General features: G+C 45.4%; 1 protein-coding gene across 1 annotated transcript in view; it reads right to left on the bottom strand.

Annotated features, from left to right (window-relative positions):
* Positions 1–544: 544 nt before the first annotated feature.
* The window catches only part of USP35 (ubiquitin specific peptidase 35), a 64,826-nt gene continuing 45,025 nt past the window's right edge, over positions 545–20,345 (bottom strand). The window contains exons 6-11 of the mRNA XM_077807428.1: positions 18,726–18,884; positions 18,055–18,248; positions 17,851–17,944; positions 6,702–6,808; positions 4,452–5,667; positions 545–1,744 (exon numbers count right to left, since the gene is read on the bottom strand). Coding sequence (XP_077663554.1) covers positions 1,574–1,744; positions 4,452–5,667; positions 6,702–6,808; positions 17,851–17,944; positions 18,055–18,248; positions 18,726–18,884 — 1,941 coding nt within the window. The 3' untranslated portion in view covers positions 545–1,573. The remainder of the gene's footprint in view (positions 1,745–4,451; positions 5,668–6,701; positions 6,809–17,850; positions 17,945–18,054; positions 18,249–18,725; positions 18,885–20,345) is intronic.

Below are 20,345 nucleotides of genomic sequence, written 5' to 3'. Positions count from 1 at the left end.
CTGGAAATGAAGAGGAGCTGATCTTACTACAGATTTCTTTTCCTGGGAATTAGCATATGTATGCTATATATATTTATCTAGCTATAATATGGGGCGGGATTTCAGAGGCATCCTGCAGTTTCCAGAGCCCCCTTGCTACTGCAGAGATGGAGCGGGCCTGCCAGCGCTACACAAGGTGAAAGGGAGGAGAGACTTTGCCAGACAGGCCCTCTTCTCTTGTAGTGCAATTCCCTCATGGTGGAACAAAGATGCGCACACTTCACTCCAGAAAGGTGCGACATCCTAACTTTAATGGGAGTTTTGCCTGAATAAGAGCCCTGGAGTGGGATTGTGCATCTGCTGATCCTTCAGGAAAAACCCAATGAGGGCTAGAATGATTAGAAGTGAGAGGAAATTGTGCTAGTGGTGGGCAAACCTCAAAAGGGTTGGATAGTACTAATTAGAACGGAACAAACAACTCTCATTCCCTAATTGGTCTGCTGCATTTAGCCTCTCTAATAGATTTCCTGTTTTTGTCATTTGAATTTAATTCAGGATTTGGGTTTTTTTTTTTATTCTATGGATACACAATATTCACACACACACACCACAGTCAGCAGTAGGAATTGAACCCAGCCCCTTGGGCATAAACAGCACAACTCCATCCCACTCACACCAGAGGAGTCGGCCCTGCAGGGAGTGAGGAAGCGGCAGACTATAAGAGCTGTTGGGGACCAGCCGCTAGCAAGAGTTGTGATCACAGGCACCATGCCAATGTACTCTACTGGCATCCCATACTCCATCTTGAATCAAGATGCCTGAATGCTTGAATCAAGATGCCTGATGCTTGAATCCATGCCTGCTAGGATTAAGATGGAGCTGTGGCTGCTGTGATCTCAACAAGGCAAGATTTCCAGAAGTGACGAGCAATTTTAAGGCGTCTCAGATTTTGGGTGCCCAATGTGGGATGCCTTAAAGGGGCCCTGATTTTCTGAGGGCAGATACTCAGCACTTTCTGAAAATCAGGCTCCTTTAAGGGGCACGGCAAGTTGGGCACCCAAAACCTGAGGCATCTGAAAATCTCTAGGCCCTTCTGGAAGACCTTGGCCATAGATTCCATTTCCATGTGGAAGATTTGGGGCTCTGCATTTCGGTCACTGGTGCTGCACTTGGTCTCTTCCAAAAGAGTCCTGTTTCCCTGCCCCAGTCTTGATCAACGGTGTACCCAGCAGGCAAGATGATGCTACAGTTAAGAAAGTGGCACTTCGCTCAGTTATCAGTCAGTAGCTCATCACCGCAGAGCTCAGAAGCTAGTAATATTATTTAAGGCGTTCAGACCAAGTGCATAGAAAGCAACGGGAATCTCCATGTGCTGGTGATTTAACTCCAGCCAGCAATGTGTTCCCTGAATCAGCAGCAAGTCCTTCTACTTAGACAGGATTCAGGGCCAAACTCCTCTCCTTGGTAACACTGACTTTAAAGGAGGTGAGAGGAGACTCTGGCCTCCGTGGGCCCTGCGGCTTGGTTAGAAATGAAGTTGAAGCGGGGCTTCTTGCTTGTTGTTTATAGTTAGTGTTCGTGTTCAGTGGCACCTTTAGAAGACTAGTCCATGAAACGAGCCAGAGCCTCCACCTCCAGCAGCTGGACCGCAGCCCCCAGAGGAGCCTTCGTCATCCTTGTCCCTGTCAAAATCTCTCCACCACAGAGGGGATTTGGGCAAGGTTGAAATGTAGGCAGCTCTGTTCCTTGCTTCCTTTTCTTGTTCCTGGGAGAAAGGAAAAAGAAACAAAAACAAGCCAGTCCTGTTTATCTGAAGTCTCGTGATTCTCGCACATCAAAGGAATGCATGTGAGAAAGGTGCTCCCAGATTCTCTCGAAGTAGAGAGGCTGGCTCTTGAGACTGAGCTGCTGGCCCTAAACCAAAAAAGAACATGTGGTCTAGCAGATAAGGCATGAAACATGGAAGTGGAACTCCTAGGTTCTGCGTGACAGGGGGAAGTGACGGCTGATATTTCTAGTAGAAGCTCTGATTGAGGTGGCAAGGTGGCCCTGGCCACCATCAATGCCCGTTACGGTAGGCAGAAGGGAAACAAACACCCTCGCTGATCATGCAAGGTGCCACGGTCCTCAAACACTTGTTTAAAGTCAACAGGAGCTGAGGATGCTCAGTGTCTGGCAGGCTTGCCTAGAAACCTGACTCTGCTTTAGAAGCCTGTAAAAGGTATGAAGTCCTTGGGGACATACCCCAACCAAGATCTCCTGTGCGTGAGTCTGCACCTCCGAGATACATAAGAAAGATATGTCCTTTCTTCTGACTGTTTGAGCGATCGTGGCTCAGCTATCTCAGTGTGTGAAGCACAGACAGCAGCGAGAGGGGGAAGAACCCAGACAGAGGAGCGTAAATGAAAAGCAGTGATTATTTCATATCGCAATAGCAGACAGAGAACAAGTAACAAGGGGGACAATTGCTAGCCGATGCCAACTGTCTAAGTGAGTAGAGGGAAGAATTCCCTTTCTTTGGGTTCTTCTCTTTGGAACGGGTCCTGTGACTTCTGATGGGATACCCCTGCTGCTTATGGAAGTTTAAACTCAAAATGTTTGTCCTGTTTCTATTCTGAGGTCTCACATCTTCTTCCTGCTTTCCAGCCTTCTTGGAGAACATGAGGGTCAGACCCTCTGCTGCTGTAAGTTGGCGCAGCTGATTTCAATCAAACTAACAGATCTGACACCCGCTGAGGAACTGGTCCTAACAGCATAAGCCCACTCTCCTGTTACATATTCTCAGTAAAGTCGCCACTGTTCCCTCGATGGGGCTAAATTCCTCTCTTTATGTCACACTACAAAGCAATGAGGAAAAGCTGTTGCTGACCCTGGGGGAAGGGTCATGTAATGTACAGACCTGCCATTACACAGGAGTGGGCATGAATGACAAATGGACATTGGGGATCAAACCTCACCCTGTCCTGGGTGGGTCATACCCACCTCTGACAGGAGACCCCCCTTTTTCTTGCCCTGTGGCAACCCTTGTCTGCCTTGCCCTGGCAGTAAAGTCTCATTGAATTGGTCTATGGACAAGGGCTCACAGCCCCAAAAAACCATCACACCGCCTTTGTAAAGGCAGTCACAGCAGAGAGACCCTTGGAAGGAGGGTGACTGACCGCACTGTAGTGTGGAGGGGGCCAGCATGCAACCCTGCCTACCACTCAACCTTTCTGCGGACCATTCCACCCGAGTGAGCCAGGAGACTGAGCTCCCCTCCCATCCTTAGCCTTGATCTGGAGGGATCAGCCCTGAGGCATTATTATTACGGCAGGAAGCTTTATGCAGCCGTTACCCCGCTGTAGCCATTGCGTGTATGAGGAAGGTGTTCTGGCTGAAGGGCTGGCAGTGTAGCACCTCGTCTGAGGACTAAAGTCACTCAAACACCTAAACGAAGCCATGCCAAAACCTTCTGTACAATTCAGGCCAGGTCAGCAGCACTCTAGGCAGTGCAGTCAGGAGGAAACCTACTGTTAGTCCCAGAAACCAGCTGAAGTCCGGCTACAAATGCACAGACCATGCTCATAGGAAACCAGAAAACTCAAACAAGGCAGGCATGAGAGGGAGCAATGAACATGTAGCTGGTTGGGATGATTCTCCCCAAACAGTCATGGGGCTATAGCCACACTAAGCCAATAAGTCCTTATGCCTACTTTCTGTCTGGTATAAAAAACACAACACACACAACAGCAATGGGTGGAATGTACTTAAGGAATAAGACTAGGAGGCAGGAAATGGGTGTTCTCTGCCACAGACTTCTTATGTGACCTTGGGCAAGTCACTTCACCTCTCTGTGCCTAAATTTCCCTATCTTTGAATAAGAATAAACCTTACTTTACTAGTGTGTTAAGGGGTTTATTTTGCCGTGGTGGGCAATGCACTTAGATTTGATGATGGTGAATGAAAATGCTTGTCAGCATACATGTATATAGCATCCTTCTCAACAGTCCCAGGTGCTTACTGTACCAAGACCAGTTGAAAGCAACACATAAACTAGGCCCCTGGGTTAGGATTTAGGAGATCTGGGTTCTAATTATGTCTCTGCCAGCAACTTGCTGTGTGATCTTGGGCAAGTCACTTCCCCCTCTGGGCCTGTTTTCCCCCTACCACACTTCGACCTATCTATTTAGACCAGTGGTGGGCAACCTGCGGCCCGCGGGCCCAACACTGATTTAGACTGTAAGCTCTTCAGGGCAGGGAGTGTCTCACTCCATGTTTGTGCATTGCCTGATCTCAGTTGGAGCTACTGTTATACAAATAATAATGAAACTCTTTACATTTGGATTTAAAAGGGAGATGAGATTCAACTTTTGGGAACCATGAGTGTAACCTACAGGCCTGCTCCCACTGAAGCGAAGAGAAAAGCTGGCACTGATTTCGATGGAAGCAGAATCAGTCCCCTAAAACGTGGTGCAGAAGGTAAATGGAGTTACCTGCAAATACAGGATGTTATCTTTGGAAATGGCTTCCATCAAGTCTTTACTGGGAGAAGGATCCCCATGTAGCCGGACGGCGTCTGAAACGGCCTCATGCACGGCCCAGCTCTGCTTGCAAGGCCGCTGCCTATAGAAGAGCACGTAGGCCGTGTCTTTGGGGAAGAAAGAGGTCACGTTGCTGACCGATTCGAAGGAGGAAAAGGATACCCTGGTGTCGTTGAAGAGGTACCACTGGATTTCAAAGTCCATCTGCTTGTCTGACGTGCTTTTCTGCGCCCCGTCCCCTGGCTGACTGCTGGCACTAGTACTGGTACACTCTCTGGCATAACAATAGTAATGGCCACTCTCTGAGGAGACTCCAGAATGGACCACCACGCTGCAGAGATCATACACCATGGACACAAATCCATTCCTGTTCTGGCAAACTTCACCGGAGTCCTCAGAGGCAACCAGGACCGGCAGCTTCAGCACCAATGGAATTGAGACATTATCCAGGATCTTCTTCCTCTTCATGGTCCTCAAGTCAAAGGAGAACCTCAGCAGGGTGAGGACAAGGTAGTGTGGCCCCTCCGTCAGCTCGGCCACTTTCTCCGCATCTTGCAGGGAAGCGCACTTCTCACAGTGATATTTATTCTCGGATGTCAGCACCTCCGGCGATAAGAAATAGTTGATCAAGTCCGGGACAGATCTGGAGTCCTCGGAGCCACAGGTCTGCTCTCCAAAAGCCAACAGTGGATCTTTCACTGCCTCCAGACTGACGTGATCTCTGTCGGATCTCAGGATGAAAGGAGTCGCTTGTCCCTCTGCTTCCTGGAACCCTACTGTTTCTACGGGCAAGAGCCGGACGGGAGGTTCTCCAGACACGGGGTGCTTCCTTTGCCTCCGTGGAGATTCCATTGCCTGACTCTGTGGTTTTATGGGTGGCTCAATAATCTGTGGGCTGATTTCTTCCACTGGTAAAACTGCTGTGTAGCTCTGCAGACGCATGTGTCTGTTGGACGGTGGGAAAGCCAAGGACAGGTCTGTAAAGGCTTCTTCTCGGGAGGAGACATTTAGACACTTCAGACAGCGGATTTTTGTCATCATCTTACCCCCAAACATTTTCTCAATTAATGTCTTGTTTAAGTAGTGGCACTCCTCAGCCTGAGGCATCAAGTTGGACTCTTTGAGCTTTTGGTAAATTCTTTTCCCAGTTTTCTCTTCTTCATGTAGCCTTTGGCAGAGGAAAAACACCTACATTAGAAATCACACAACAGACCAGTAACCTCCAACGTGTGGTCCCTCATCCACAGACAGCCTCTCCTCACTACTTATTTTTTCACGCCCAACTCCCTAGGAGGTTGATGTACTTTCAACTTCTCAACACTTTCAGCCAAAGACTATCACTTTATGGAGTTTCCTCTCCTTATGGCTGGCGACTCCCCACACGGTAAAGCTTGGCCTGGAGGATCCTGCCTGATGCGGTTCTTCTGCCTGAGTGGGGGTGAGGGGATGGGATTTGGGGCGCATACACTTTACATGTGCCACACACCCCATTTCTGCCAGAACTCCTTTGCGTGCCCACCTGCAGCTGGGATTTGAAGAGGATCTGTGGCTTTTGAGCTACAGAGAGAGACAGAAATTTTAGACAAAAGTCAAAATTTCAAACAGGGGTGCGTTTTTTTTAAATGCTTGTCATTCAGAAATAGTCAGATTTTCCCACACACTCGGCAGAGACAATCCCCTTTGCCTTCAGGGTGTATGTGGCAATTTTCAGGCCAAACTGATTTTTCCAAGCCAAAGTTTATACATAGGAGAGCCTAAAGTAGGGCTTTATAATTGAAGCTGCGACTAGAACCCTTCTCCTTCAGCTCCAAACACACAGTGCTCCAGCCTGTGAACTAAAGAACCCCCTTGGGCCCTAGCTGACATTACTAGCTTCCTTATCCCCTCGGTGGGCCCAGCTAGTCCAGGGTAACCTCACTCACTCAGACCCCCATTGCATTACTCACCTGTGAGTCAATACAATGTTTAGAAAGCCTTGGAAATGATCACTGATATTAGTTGTCCAACTTTCTCTCTAGGGAACAATCCCACATTGGCAGGGGATGAGCACAGTGACCCAGATGAACAGCTGTTTGCATCTCTGTTATCATTTATCATGTTGTGTTTAGGAGGCTCTGCCTTGTACAAACCCAGAACAGAGAGAGACCTGCCTGCTGCCCCAAAGACTTTACACTCTAAACGTGTACAAAGGCTGCCACTTACCGATCCAGCAGGTACTTCAGGTATTCAGAACAGTCCTGCTGAGCTCCAGGGCTAAACCAAGGAGGCCAGGAGGCTGAGAGGAAGCCTTCAGGTGAGATAGCAGGTCGCTGGCAACAACAAAATGAGAGGAAGAGAAGCATTTAAGGCTGGTCCCACTCCCATTGGGCATCACTTTGCATTCACTTCAATGAGAGTTGGGTCAGGCCCTTGCAGACACAGTCAGTTACGAAGACCTGTCGGGAGGCAGTGTAGCACACATCAGCGAACGTCGGGAATAGAGGTACCTGTGCCTTGTCCCTTTAAGGATTGAAGGTCTGCTGAGGAGTCCAAAGCAGACAGCTCTGGTTGCAGCAAAGTGGTATGTGCTCTGAAAGAACTGAGCGGGGCTTGTGCAAACTATGTTTGCTTGGAGGGCGGGGAGTTGATACTAAGTTCAATAAAACTCCAGGTTTAAAACTGTCCCTGAAGTGTAACATTAGCAGGACAATAAAAAGATTTCTTTTTATTTGCTGGTACACTGCAAACTCAGGGAGTAGGGTGGCCGCTGACGCATCCCCAGAATATAGGGCATCCCCACTCCCGCCGGCGTGACCCCACATGTGGAAATGTTAGCAAATGAAACCTGTACGAAAACACTGCCACATTTAAAATGCCCAGCTCATTCCTGAGTATTATTGTAAAAGACTAGTCCTGATTTTTTGGCAAGCTCGACAGTGCAACAGCCTGCAAACCCTGCATTCAATTCTGTTTATGATTACACAGAATGGCATGAAATATTACAACGTCACTCAGAACTTTCTCAATAAAAGACGGTGTTCATTTGTGTGTAGGGAACAATGTGACAATGTAAAGGCAGTTAGGCTTGCTAGTGAGAAGCAGATTGTGTGGTGTGCCAAAATTCACAGAATACCATAGTCTTTTATCGGTGCCCATCCCAGGCCTTCAGAAGTTCTTTGTTCTTGTTCAGTGTACATATTCTTGCATTCCTCTGTTGAACTGACACATATATGGAGCTCTACTTTCATGATCTCTGTATCTTTTCATTTCTCCAAGATGTGATCATCAAAAAGAAAACCCTCTCCGTGTAAGCATTGCCATGTGGTACTGAAGAGATGTAACAGCTGGATTTTCTTCAAGTTCTTGAAGTTGCCCTGTGCTCTGGTGAAATTTTTTGGGTACCTCTCTTCATGAGGCAGGCAATCCTTTAATGCAAGAGAAGAGATTAGACTTTCTACCATGCCAGATTCTTCATTCTTTCATGCTACAAGCGCATACAGCTTCAGAAAAATTCTTCAAAGCTGATGGGTTTTTCAAGAGCTAGCCGGAACACTTTGCTGTGAAAGCAAAGGGAAGTCATACCTGTCATGCAGATACTTCTTTGCTCTTTCATAAAGGTCATGAAGCCCTTTTTACACCTTCCAGGAATATTTTGAGTAAATCCCTGGAGCATAGAATTCACATGTATCCAAAGAATTTGTCCCTAATCCTTCCCTCCAGTTTCATATTCAGTCCCTTCGTGAGCTCATGCACTAAAAGAACACTAAAGCACTTGGCTTCTAAAGCATCAATACAATCTGTGAATAGCTTCAGAGCATGGCTCACAAAGAGCAAATATAGTTCAGCAACCTCACTGGTAGCCCCCTTGTTACCCAAGCATTTCCAGATTACTTTGGGACACTCCTCCTCTCCTAGACCCTAGAAATCACTGGGTAGCGGGTTCCAGCACTTCAATAATCTATTGACTGCCAGCAAAAGAGACAGCTACCTGGTAACGTGTCTCAATAGATTGCACTCTTCCACCTCACGGTCACAAATCGCCTTTCATTGTTCTGTTCCAGGAGCAGAAACGCTGAAGTGAGAATAAACCTTTAGAATTAAATGTTCTACACTGACAACGTTTTTTTGCAGCCTACTCTGTTGTGCTATGAAGAATGTGTGCTAAGCAACTGGCTGCTAAAGTGTCCCTGTTGGCATTTTTCAGTTTCTGGTAGGGTTATCAAATGATTTAAAAAATTAATCACGATTAATCGCAGTTTTAATCCCACTGTTAAACAATAATAGAATACCAATTTCAATTTATTATAAATAGTTTGGGATGTTTTTCTACACTTTCAAATATATTGATTTCAGCTACCACACAGAATACAAAAGGTAGAGTGCTCACTTTATATTATTATTTTTGATTACAAATATTTTATACTTTATACTATTTATATTATTTTATTACAAATATATTATTTGTGTATTATATATACATTCTTATATTATAGACATACGGATATTATATATACATATACATTATTTTTATTACAAATATTTTATACTTTGTACTGTTTATATTATTATTTTTATTACAAATATTTGCACTGTAAAAAGAGATAAGAATTGCAATCTACAAGTCAAAGCATGAAGGGGTATATGAACGTTCAGCATATCTGGCACGTAAATAGCATGGAACACTGACTACAACAGTGCCATACGAATGCCTGTTCTCACTCTCAGGTGACATTGTAAATAAGAAGCAGGCAGCATTATCTCCCGTAAATGTAAACAAAAACTTGTTTGTCTTAGCGATTGGCTGAACAAGAAGTAGGACTGAATGGACTAGTAGGCTCTAAAGTTTTACGTTGTTTTGTTTTTGAGTGCAGTTATGTAAAAAAATAATTCTACATTTCTAAGTTGTACTTTCATGATAAAGAGATTCCACTACAGGACTTGTCTGAGGTGAACTGACAAATACTATTTCTTTAGTTTATCTTTTTTACAGTGTAAATATTTGTAATCAAAAATAATAATATAAAGTGAGCACTTTGTATTCTGTGTTGTAATTGAAATCAATATATTTGAAAATGTAGAAAAACATCCAAAAATATTTATAATAAATTTAAATTGGTATTCTATTATTGTTTAACCGTGGGATTAAAACTCCAATTAATCACAATTCATTTTTTTAATCAAGTTAATTTGTTTTCAGTTAATTGCTTGAGTTAACTGTGATTAATTGACAGCCCTAGTTTTGGGTAAACCTTGTTATGCTTCCTGTAATTTACACTGGCATTATCTGCTGCATAAGCTGACAGCTTCTGCAAACTGAGGTCAAAAGCCACATGTTTCTGTGACAATGGCTTGCGCAGTTTCCTGACTATCACTGTTAAATCCAGGAGAAAGTTTGAATCCCTTTTTCAAAACTGAAATACGTTAAGACTAAAGAAAAACACTTTGCTGCTCCCTTATTTAAAGAATCAGTGGTCAAATAGAAATATAGATCATTACTCTTAATATAGTCTAAATGCTTCTGAATTGAATATGGGGCTAAAATGTTCTTGCTCAATGCTTTTTGCCTTGCCTTTTTCCACAAGTCAAGTCTTCAGCCACAGACAAGTCATGGTAAATAGTTTTATTAAATTTTACGCTACCGTTGATGCTTCGTTATGAATGGTGACGCATAACAGCATGGACCACTTTGCAAAGTTCAGCAGCAGTCACATTATCGGCATGAGGTGACACGCTTGCTTTGAAGAAGTTCTGCATATTAGCAGAAGTAGCTGCACTGAACGAGTTCTGTTTGTACTTTTCAGAAAAAATGTGTTGATTCAAGTCTCCTTTTCGATGATTGCTGACAGCTACATCACTCCTATACAGGCTGCAAGATGCGCGATGCTCTCCGTTCCTGCTTTCAGCAATGAACTCATATTCTTTCGGCCATTCGGGATTAAAAGACGTCTTGCGTTTCAGCGCGGTGACTATAAAAAAACTCAGAGACGATGTTGACTTTATTGACTACAGCTGAGAACTGCTTGTGAATCAGAGTTTGAGAGAACAAGCTATCTGTATGGGCAGTGGTGTAGTCACCCTGATCATGGAGATTATTAATTTTCCACCAGGGACCAGGATTTTTTAAAAGACTCAGAGAATTCCCATGGTTCAGATAGACTGCCATGTGTTCCCCTACTATGGTGATGGGACAGGCACAGTATAAGAACCCAAAGAGCCCAATACCAAAAGGCCCAGCAGGGTACAGTAAAAAAGCTTCTTTTTGACTCTTATATGCAAAATACTGGCTTCAGTGAAGTTCACACCTGCTTCCCCTAAACCTGAATCTGACCCTCTGCTCTAAGTGAAGGAGCAGATGTTAGCAAACCTAGAATCCCACAGTCCTTTGGTTATGTTGCTACTTGCTACCCTTTTCTGCAACGAAGTAGCTACATGTGGGACCCACTGAGGTGATCGTAACACGAGCCAGACATTCCAGCTGCTTTTGAATGGCCTCAGTGATATGCATTTAAGGTAAGCGGGTTATTCTGAGATACAGCCATATGCTGCTTCCACCCCTGCCCCTGGTGCCACACAAGTGCTGATAGCAGATGCAGCAGTTCTGCTAGAAAGGGTTTTCTCCCACCGTTTTCAGACAAGCCCCCAGGGCACCGTTAGAGAGAGACTGTTTCATTCCTGGCTGCTTATCCAGACCAGAAGTTGGCTGTAAAGCATATATGATTCTCCTCTGTTTGGAGCATGAGCATCACCGATGTATTCGATAAACACAAGGCAGTGACGCGACCATGATGGAGTCACATGTTCTGCTTGGGAGAGTCAATGTGGCAGGCTCTGGAGTCTGGGTTCAAGAGCCTTTTAAGCACACTGTCTCTCACAGTTCTGTTCACACCGTTTACTGGTGCACCACCAGGGACAGACACACAGACATGAGTTACTGGTGCACTACCAGGGAACACACATGAGTTCCTGCTAGAGCCCGAGGTTACTTTTAATATCAGGCCCTCCATTCTAACAGCCTGTCAACCTCCCCCTTAGCCACCAGGCCCCGGTCCTTGGCCTTGATGCACAAAGTTACCTTTCCAATCCATTCAGTTTCAATCCTGTACTTCAGCCCTGCCCTCTCGATCTCTCTCTGACATCCCCCCTCGTTGTCTTCCCTTCATCTTAAATTTAACCTGATCAAAAAAATGGAACTCCTTCCTGCACTCGCTGTTGAAATATCACCATCTTCCCTATCCGCCACTCAGACCATTAACTTGTGAGTCCTCTTTGATTCTTCCCTCTCCCGTGCCGCCACATCCAGCTGTGTTTTCCTCTCTGCTGTTTCTAAAATCTGACCTTTTTCATCCTGTGCACCCTGCATAAACTCTGGTCCCTCCTCATAATCTCAAAACGTTGACTACTGTAACCTCCTTTTTGCTGGCTTCCTGATGCCTGACAGGGGACAGCACAGAGGCCAGTTTGGCCCCCTTCCTGCAGCGTCTAACCAGCTGTTAGCCCCGTCAACGTATCGGCTGGCTGCCTGGTGTGCAGCGTCTAGCAGCCAAGGAGAGGAGAGGGCAGCTGCTGCAGCTGGCCCAGCTGCGCCGACTGAACAGCAGAACGCCATGGGCCCTCCCCGGCCACGCCGCAGAGGCACCGCCCCCACTGGCGTCCTCCTCCAGAGACAGATTTCCACCAGACAAAGCCATGTCTGGTTTTAATCACTAGCAGAGAGTGACAAAACTAGGACAGTCCCGTTTTAAACCAGACGAATGGCCTCCCTACTCAGGAACCAGGGCAAACTTCATTGGTGCATTGCAATTAGGGAGCATTCAGGGGTTAGAGTAAGGGAATAGGCCTCAGAAAACATGTTTTCTAGTCCCACCTCTGCCACTGTCTTGCTGTGTGACCTCAGGCAAGTCGCTTAACCTTTCCGTGCCTCAATTTTCCCACCTGTAAAGCAGAGTCATTGAAATGGGCCTACATTTGTAAAGTGCTTTGAGATCCTCAAGGGAAAGGTGCTATATAAGTGCATGCTCTATTTGTGTTATATACTCTTTCAAATGAGACTTGAAATGAAGGTTTCAGCCACATACATGCCTTAAAATCTCACAGCACATTTTGCATAAGCAGGAGCATCTTAACAGCAGACTCCTGGCTACATTTCGTCTTGGATAATGTTATTCTGCCTCTCTGAGGGCTCATATGGAAGTGGTAATTCTTCACATTTCAACTCAGCCTCCTCTTCATTCTTAGGAGCATAGGAGTTGTTGTAATGGATCAGGCCAGTGGGTCCATCTAGTCCTGTATCTCATCTCCCACAATGGCCAGTACCCACTGCTTCAGAGGAAGAAACCCTGCTGAAGGAGATTACAGGATAACCTGCCCCGAGGGAAGTTTACTTCTAATCCCCAACCTAGTGACAGAGGATGTGGAAAAAGCTAATGTACTCAATGCTTTTTTTGCCTCTGTTTTCACTAACAAGGTCAGCTCCCAGACTGCTGCGCTGGGCATCACAAAATGGGGAAGAGATGGCCAGCCCTCTGTGGAGATAGAGGTGGTTAGGGACTATTTAGAAAAGCTGGACGTGCACAAGTCCATGGGGCCGGACGAGTTGCATCCGAGAGTGCTGAAGGAATTGGCGGCTGTGATTGCAGAGCCATTGGCCATTATCTTTGAAAACTCATGGCGAACCGGGGAAGTCCCGGATGACTGGAAAAAGGCTAATGTAGTGCCAATCTTTAAAAAAGGGAAGAAGGAGGATCCTGGGAACTACAGGCCAGTCAGCCTCACCTCAGTCCCTGGAAAAATCATGGAGCAGGTCCTCAAAGAATCAATCTTGAAGTACTTGCTTGAGAGGAAAGTGATCAGGAACAGCCAGCATGGATTCACCAAGGGAAGGTCATGCCTGACTAATCTAATCGCCTTTTATCATGAGATTACTGGTTCTGTGGATGAAGGGAAAGCAGTGGATGTATTGTTTCTTGACTTTAGCAAAGCTTTTGACACGGTCTCCCACAGTATTCTTGTCAGCAAGTTAAGGAAGTATGGGCTGGATGAATGCACTATAAGGTGGGTAGAAAGCTGGCTAGATTGTCGGGCTCAACGGGTAGTGATCAATGGCTCCATGTCTAGTTGGCAGCCGGTGTCAAGTGGAGTGCCCCAGGGGTCGGTCCTGGGGCCGGTTTTGTTCAATATCTTCATAAATGATCTGGAGGATGGTGTGGATTGCACTCTCAGCAAATTTGCGGACGATACTAAACTGGGAGGAGTAGTAGATACGCTGGAGGGGAGGGATAGGATACAGAAGGACCTAGACAAATTGGAGGATTGGGCCAAAAGAAATCTGATGAGGTTCAATAAGGATAAGTGCAGGGTCCTGCACTTAGGACGGAAGAATCCAATGTACCGCTACAGACTAGGGACCGAATGGCTAGGCAGCAGTTCTGCGGAAAAGGACCTAGGGGTGACAGTGGACGAGAAGCTGGATATGAGTCAGCAGTGTGCCCTTGTTGCCAAGAAGGCCAATGGCATTTTGGGATGTATAAGTAGGGGCATAGCCAGCAGATCGAGGGACGTGATCGTCCCCCTCTATTCGACATTGGTGAGGCCTCATCTGGAGTACTGTGTCCAGTTTTGGGCCCCACACTACAAGAAGGATGTGGATAAATTGGAGAGAGTCCAGCGAAGGGCAACAAAAATGATTAGGGGTCTAGAACACATGACTTATGAGGAGAGGCTGAGGGAGCTGGGATTGTTTAGCCTGCAGAAGAGAAGAATGAGGGGGGATTTGATAGCTGCTTTCAACTACCTGAAAGGGGGTTCCAAAGAGGATGGCTCTAGACTGTTCTCAATGGTAGCAGATGACAGAACGAGGAGTAATGGTCTCAAGTTGCAGTGGGGGAGGTTTAGATTGGATATTAGGAAAAACTTTTTCACTAAGAGGGTGGTGAAACACTGGAATGCGTTGCCTAGGGAGGTGGTGGAATCTCCTTCCTTGGAAGTTTTTAAGGTCAGGCTTGACAAAGCCCTGGCTGGGATGATTTAACTGGGAATTGGTCCTGCTTCGAGCAGGGGGTTGGACTAGATGACCTTCAGGGGTCCCTTCCAACCCTGATATTCTATGATTCTATGATCTAATTGTTTATACTATGACGTACGAGGGTAACTCTGGATATTTCTGTTGTCCATATAAATGCTTAAACAAACCCCTTTCCAAATCCTTCTAAGCTCTTGCCCTTATGGTACTTTGTGGTAGTGAGTTCCACAGGCTAATTGCATATTACATGGAAAAGTATTTTCTTTTATCAGTTTTGAACTGGCTACCTTTCAATTTCCTTGAATGTTTCCTTCCTCTTGGGAGCATCAATTTAACTGATCTACCTTCTCTAGCCCACTCATTATTTTATATATTTTCTTCATGTCCCCTTTTATTCATCTCCGCCTTCCATGTTTAAACTATTTATATACTAGTACAGAGACTTCCACTTAATTCATTCACCAGTTCATTTGATCCTCCATTAAATTTGATCCAAATCCTTTTATAAAAATAAAACAACTTCCACCCGTTATCTGATCACTGTAGGCAGGTACTATATTACTGAGCAATGTAACTAATGCCTTGAGGAAGCGGCTATCTAATTAATATGGATGGGGACACAGCTCTGCATGAGAAGAGATATTAAGAGCTGAAAGAAGATCAACATGAGAAGAGACAATAGGTAGAAGCTGTTAGGGAGTGTCATAATCATACAGCTAAGGGTAGCCTAGAATTCCTCCTTACCTGTATGGGGTTAAGAAGCTCAAATAACCTGGTTGGCACCTGCCCAAAAGGACCAATGAGGAAAGAAGATACTTTCAAATCGGGGGTTGGGGGGAGGCTTTGTTTGTGTGTTCTCTGGGGAAGCAGAGAAGCATCAGGTCAGAAAACTCCTTCTCCTAAAATCATCCTAAAATGAGTCTCAATATTGCAAAAAGAGGAAGTAAATAAGGCAGGGCGCGTTAGATTACCTTTTCTTTTCAACTTGTGAATTTTCCCTGTGCTAAGAGGGAGGTTTATCCCTGGTTTTTGTAACTTTAAAGTTTTGCCGAGAGGGGAATCTGTGTTTTGAATCTGCTTACCCTGTGAAGTTACCTTCCATCCTGATTTTACAGAGGTGCTTCTTTTATTTTTTTTTTCTTTATAATAAAGTTCTGCTTTTTAAGAATCTGGTTTACCTATTTGGTTGGTAGATTATTCTCAAGCCTCCCCAGGAAAGGGGGTGAAGGGGCTTGGGGAGATATTTTAGGGAACAGAAACTCCAAGTTGTCCTTTTCCTGAACCTTTGTCCAACTCACTTGGTGGTGGCAGCAGTACCCATCCAAGGACAAGGAAGGATTTGTGCCTTGGGGAAGTTTTTAACCTAAGCTGGTAGAAATAAGCTTCGGGGGTCTTTCATAGATGGTCCCCACATCTGTACCCTAGAGTTCAGAGTGGGGAGGGAACCCTGACAGGGAGACAGTGTGATTGACCATAGAAGCACTGCCGCATGTTATGCCCCCGGGGCCCCAGGGTCAGATGGATAATAAGAGTAACCACGTATTTTAGTCAGTAGGAATGCAGCTGATTGAATGAGAAGGAAGACAGTATGAAGCAGCAAGCTCTCAGGCAAAGTGTGACAACATTAGCTCTTATCCAGCATTGACAGTACATCCGGAGTTATCCCCAATGCTGGACGTTCAAGTGTTTTCAAAGTATGACCACATCTTTATATCCATTGGTTTGTGGACACCACCCTATCCATGCAATGGTGTGGAGCCCATGCCCTTCTATTCATAACTGTGAAGACCACCTCCTCTCCCACTAGCCGTTGAGTAACCCCCTTGTGGCAACCACAGCAGTTGCTAGCATGGAAAAGCAACAGCAGAAAAGTACTGATGCATTCTCATCTTCTTTCAATGCATCTAGAAATGAGGAAGAGCCAGCTCTCTACTGACCATGGCTTGGGAATTACTACCCATCACCCTTCAGTGGCCTCTCTAAGAGGCTTCAAATTGGCCATCCAAAATGGAAGCACCCAAAATCACTGATCAGTCACTTTTGAAAATCTTGGCCTTGATCTTTTATGGTTGTGAAAATAACCTTCAAACTATGAGCCATGTATCACCACTATTATGATCACAGAATCATAGAATATCAGGGTTGGAAGGGGGTCATCAGGAGGTCATCTAGTCTAACCCCCTGCTCAAAGCAGGACCAATTCCCAAATTTTGCCCCAGATTCCTAAATGGCCCCCTCAAGGATTGAACTCACAACGCTGGGTTTAGCAGGCCAATGCTCAGACCACTGAGCTATCCCTCCCCCACGTTTGCCTGAGTCTACAGGCAGCCTGAAACAAGAGTTCCAAAAGCTGCCAACGCATTCATCTCTAAGCCCACTGAATCGAATGAATATTTAAATGTTAATATTAACTATTACACTGACCATGCCAGGGGAGATTATAATCTGAAGACTGCCCATTCTCATGAGTGAGAAGCTTGGGAGAGACCAACACTTATATTTTTCCAAATCTGAACCCATAATTACTCCTGGGAAAAATCTGCACCAAAATATTAAAAATTCTGTGCACAATATTTTAAAATTCTGCATATTTATTTGTCAAAATAACACAATATAATCACTCCAGTTTCAATTATATGGGTAATTTTTTTTCAAAATACCTGTCAACAAGTATGTCAACAATACAGACCCAAGAAAAAAGATTCCCCCAGGAGCAGAAAATTTAAAAAAACCCCTATGACAACCCTGTTCCAGTTGCGGGGTACTGGAGAGGGCTGCACGGAGCCCCCCAGAGCCCAAACACCTGCACCTCCCTCCCCCCAAAGTCCAGCCATAGGGCACCCCTGCCCGAGACACCTGCACCCCATCCCTCCCAGAGCCTTTACTCCCCACCACTTCTTTACTGTCCTGCCGGGGGAAACAGTGCAGTGCGGCCCTGCCCTTCCACACCCTTTATCAGAGCCAGGTCTCCCATGCCTTCTCCCATCCCAGGCAGATGAGGATCAAGCCAGGCAGCCAGAGCATGCAGAGTTTCCATCCCCACCAGGCTGGGCACGCCGCTCACTGTGAGCTGGAGAGATGGGCTCTGCAGAGTACAGCAGCCCCTAATGGCAGCCAGCAACTCTGCAGTCCCAGGTCTCCAGGGGAAACATGAAATTCTGCACAGAACATTAATTCTGCATTGCGCAGTGGCGCAGAATTCCTCCAGGAGTACATAATAGAAACAGAATTTGGCACTTTATAAACTGCACCAAGACACATAGGCCTCTTATCAGCAATTGAACCAGGCAGGGTGTAGCACCTAGATGAGCCTTTCTGACGCCAACGGTACAAACAAGAATGTGCAATAATTACCTGACTGTGCTCCAGAAATGCAAAGAGCCACTGGAGCTTTGTCATCAAGGGCTGAGAATTGCTTTCGGTTAAATTCAGCACTGAGTGCCTAAAGCTTTAAAAGCAAATCAAAAACACAGAGAAAATTAGCCATTGGGGAAACCCAGTTTCTGTAACAGACAAACTCACAGCACTATTGATAGAGGAGAGGGAAAGGAAACCTACTCAGAGGCCATGAAAAGAGCCTGAATGATGCTGTTCATGTAGCAGGTGTTCCCCAGGTTAATTAACCCAATCTTCCCTGTGTCAGATTTGGAAGCTAGACGTGGGTAGAAACAGGCCAGCTCATTCTTCTGGGAGGTCCAAGCATTTTGTCCCAATAAATGTTTAATTCGGTCTTCATTTGGAATTGGAAGAGCCTTAGAAACAACCAGAGATCTTTGTCAAAATCAATTTTACTTCCTATGATGTAATAAAGAATCACTGAGAGGTACCAGTGAACCTCATCGGCAAAGCTTCAGTGGGAAATTCAAGTCACTGGAAACTCATAGGGGGCAGTATCGACTCCCCACTATGACTTGTTTAAGCATAGTATAATTTATTCTATTTTATTTGGATTAGAGTGGCTAGAAGCAACACTTGTGATCAGGACCCCACAGTGCAAGGCACTGCACAGACACATAGTAAGAGATGGTCCCTCCCCCAAAGACAGGGCCAAGCTTTTCAAATAAGATCCAGATTCAGAATCTGAAGCATCCCCTTCCCCGCAGAGTGAGGAGAGCTCAGATATGATTCAGGCCCATCTCTAATGATGACAAGGTCGATCTGTATTGAACAGCAAACTAAAGATAGTTTATATGCGGTTCAGAGGACGAGATTAGAACTGCATGCCTTACTTTGACTGCTTCCATGACCGGCTCATAGAGATCTGGAAATCCTGAAAACCGGAAGAACATAGAGTGGATCAGCTCGGCCAGCTGTTCCAGGCAACTTGTTGCTGAGTTGGAGTCTTCCTTGTTCAGAGAGGCCACCAGTCTGGGAATGTGGGGAAGAAGCTAAAAAAGCAAAGTAAATTCACTGACATAAGGCTCAGACTAGTTATGCATCTACTACACCCCGCACAGCACCCTGGATTAAGATATCTGTGTGAAATTTCACCCCTTCCAGAGGGCCAGCACACAAGACCTGTGCATCACTTAAATCCCACTTCGGGCTTGACCTTAAATCTATTGAAGTCAACAGCAAAGCCCCCTGGTCTTCAGTGGTGCAGGATCAGGGTCTTAACCCTTATTTTGAGGGCTTAATTGGGGCTTAAGTGTGTTACCTAGGCCCTGTGTTAGCCCTTTGAGCAAGAGTGAATTTCACACTATTAGTCTGTGCGATCTGTTCATACACACTTACTAGGGAATGGAATGTTGTGTGCGGGAATGGAGCACTAAGTAGCTTAACCTTAAACTATGAGCTACATATATTGCTAACTGAACCTATCTTGACTAATCTGTGATTTGTATCATTTTATTGCAATCTCTATAAACTACACTACAGTTGTTATGGCCGGATGGGTGGGAAGAGATGTCCAAATAGCCAAATTGATTATTTTGTTTTAAATCCACTCTTTATAGAGGAAATTAAAGCCACTCTTACGTTACAGACTCCAAACCCAAAAGAATTGTACACAAGTGCCCCCTGCTGGGTCGGTAGCAGAACGGAATTAATATATCGTTCCAAAAGGTATAAATGTGCTAGACCCTGGTTTTAAAATTCCCATGCAAATTCATGCAACATGTCTCACTAATTTGTTTCCTGTGATTTCACCTCATCTGTCCTGAATTACTGCGTTTGAATGAAATGATCTCTAATGCCGCCTCTGCCTTGGAAACCAGGTGCATGTTTCTTTCATTTCAAGCTTGAATCTTTTTTGCTAATCTGTGGCGATTTCATTAATTGAGAAAAATGGGAAATGTTGTTGGGGAGGGAACCAAACACCTTTTTGCAATCAATAGTTTCCTAAGCTCTGGTATGAACATTTCTCAGACCTCATTGAAAGACATACATGCCAATATAAACAGATAGGAAGCCAGACATTTTTGCCTCCTATATTTGTCAAGCAAAAGAAGGGAAATCAAGGCCAGGAGGAGTTGTCAGGGAGAAGGTAGGAACCGCCTTCCAGTCTTCATCCCTGGTCTCCTGCTGTAGCATGTTTGCTTGGTCCCTTGCAATCAACTCCTTCTTAGGCTCAGAGCACCCCAAATACACCAGCTCTGGTTCCCCTAGTGCCACCATCAATCTGCTGTAGAGATGGATGCAAAAAGTTCTGCGGAGCAGCTGAGGAAGGACTGGGGACAGATTTGTGGCAAGCCATGAAAATAATCTTGAGACCCTCTGGCCATGGAAGACAATTCTCTAGTGCAGTGGTCACCAACCAGTCGATCGCAATCAACTGGTCGATCCTAGAGGATCTCCTAGCTGATCGCAATCTCTGGCGGCATAGCGAGGCTGCCGCTAAGACAGGCTCC

This window comes from Eretmochelys imbricata, chromosome 1 (genome assembly GCF_965152235.1).
Source record: "Eretmochelys imbricata isolate rEreImb1 chromosome 1, rEreImb1.hap1, whole genome shotgun sequence".
NCBI lineage: Eukaryota > Metazoa > Chordata > Testudines > Cheloniidae > Eretmochelys > Eretmochelys imbricata.
Note: the sequence above shows the minus strand (reverse complement) of the source record. Positions and strands in the feature narration are given on the sequence as shown.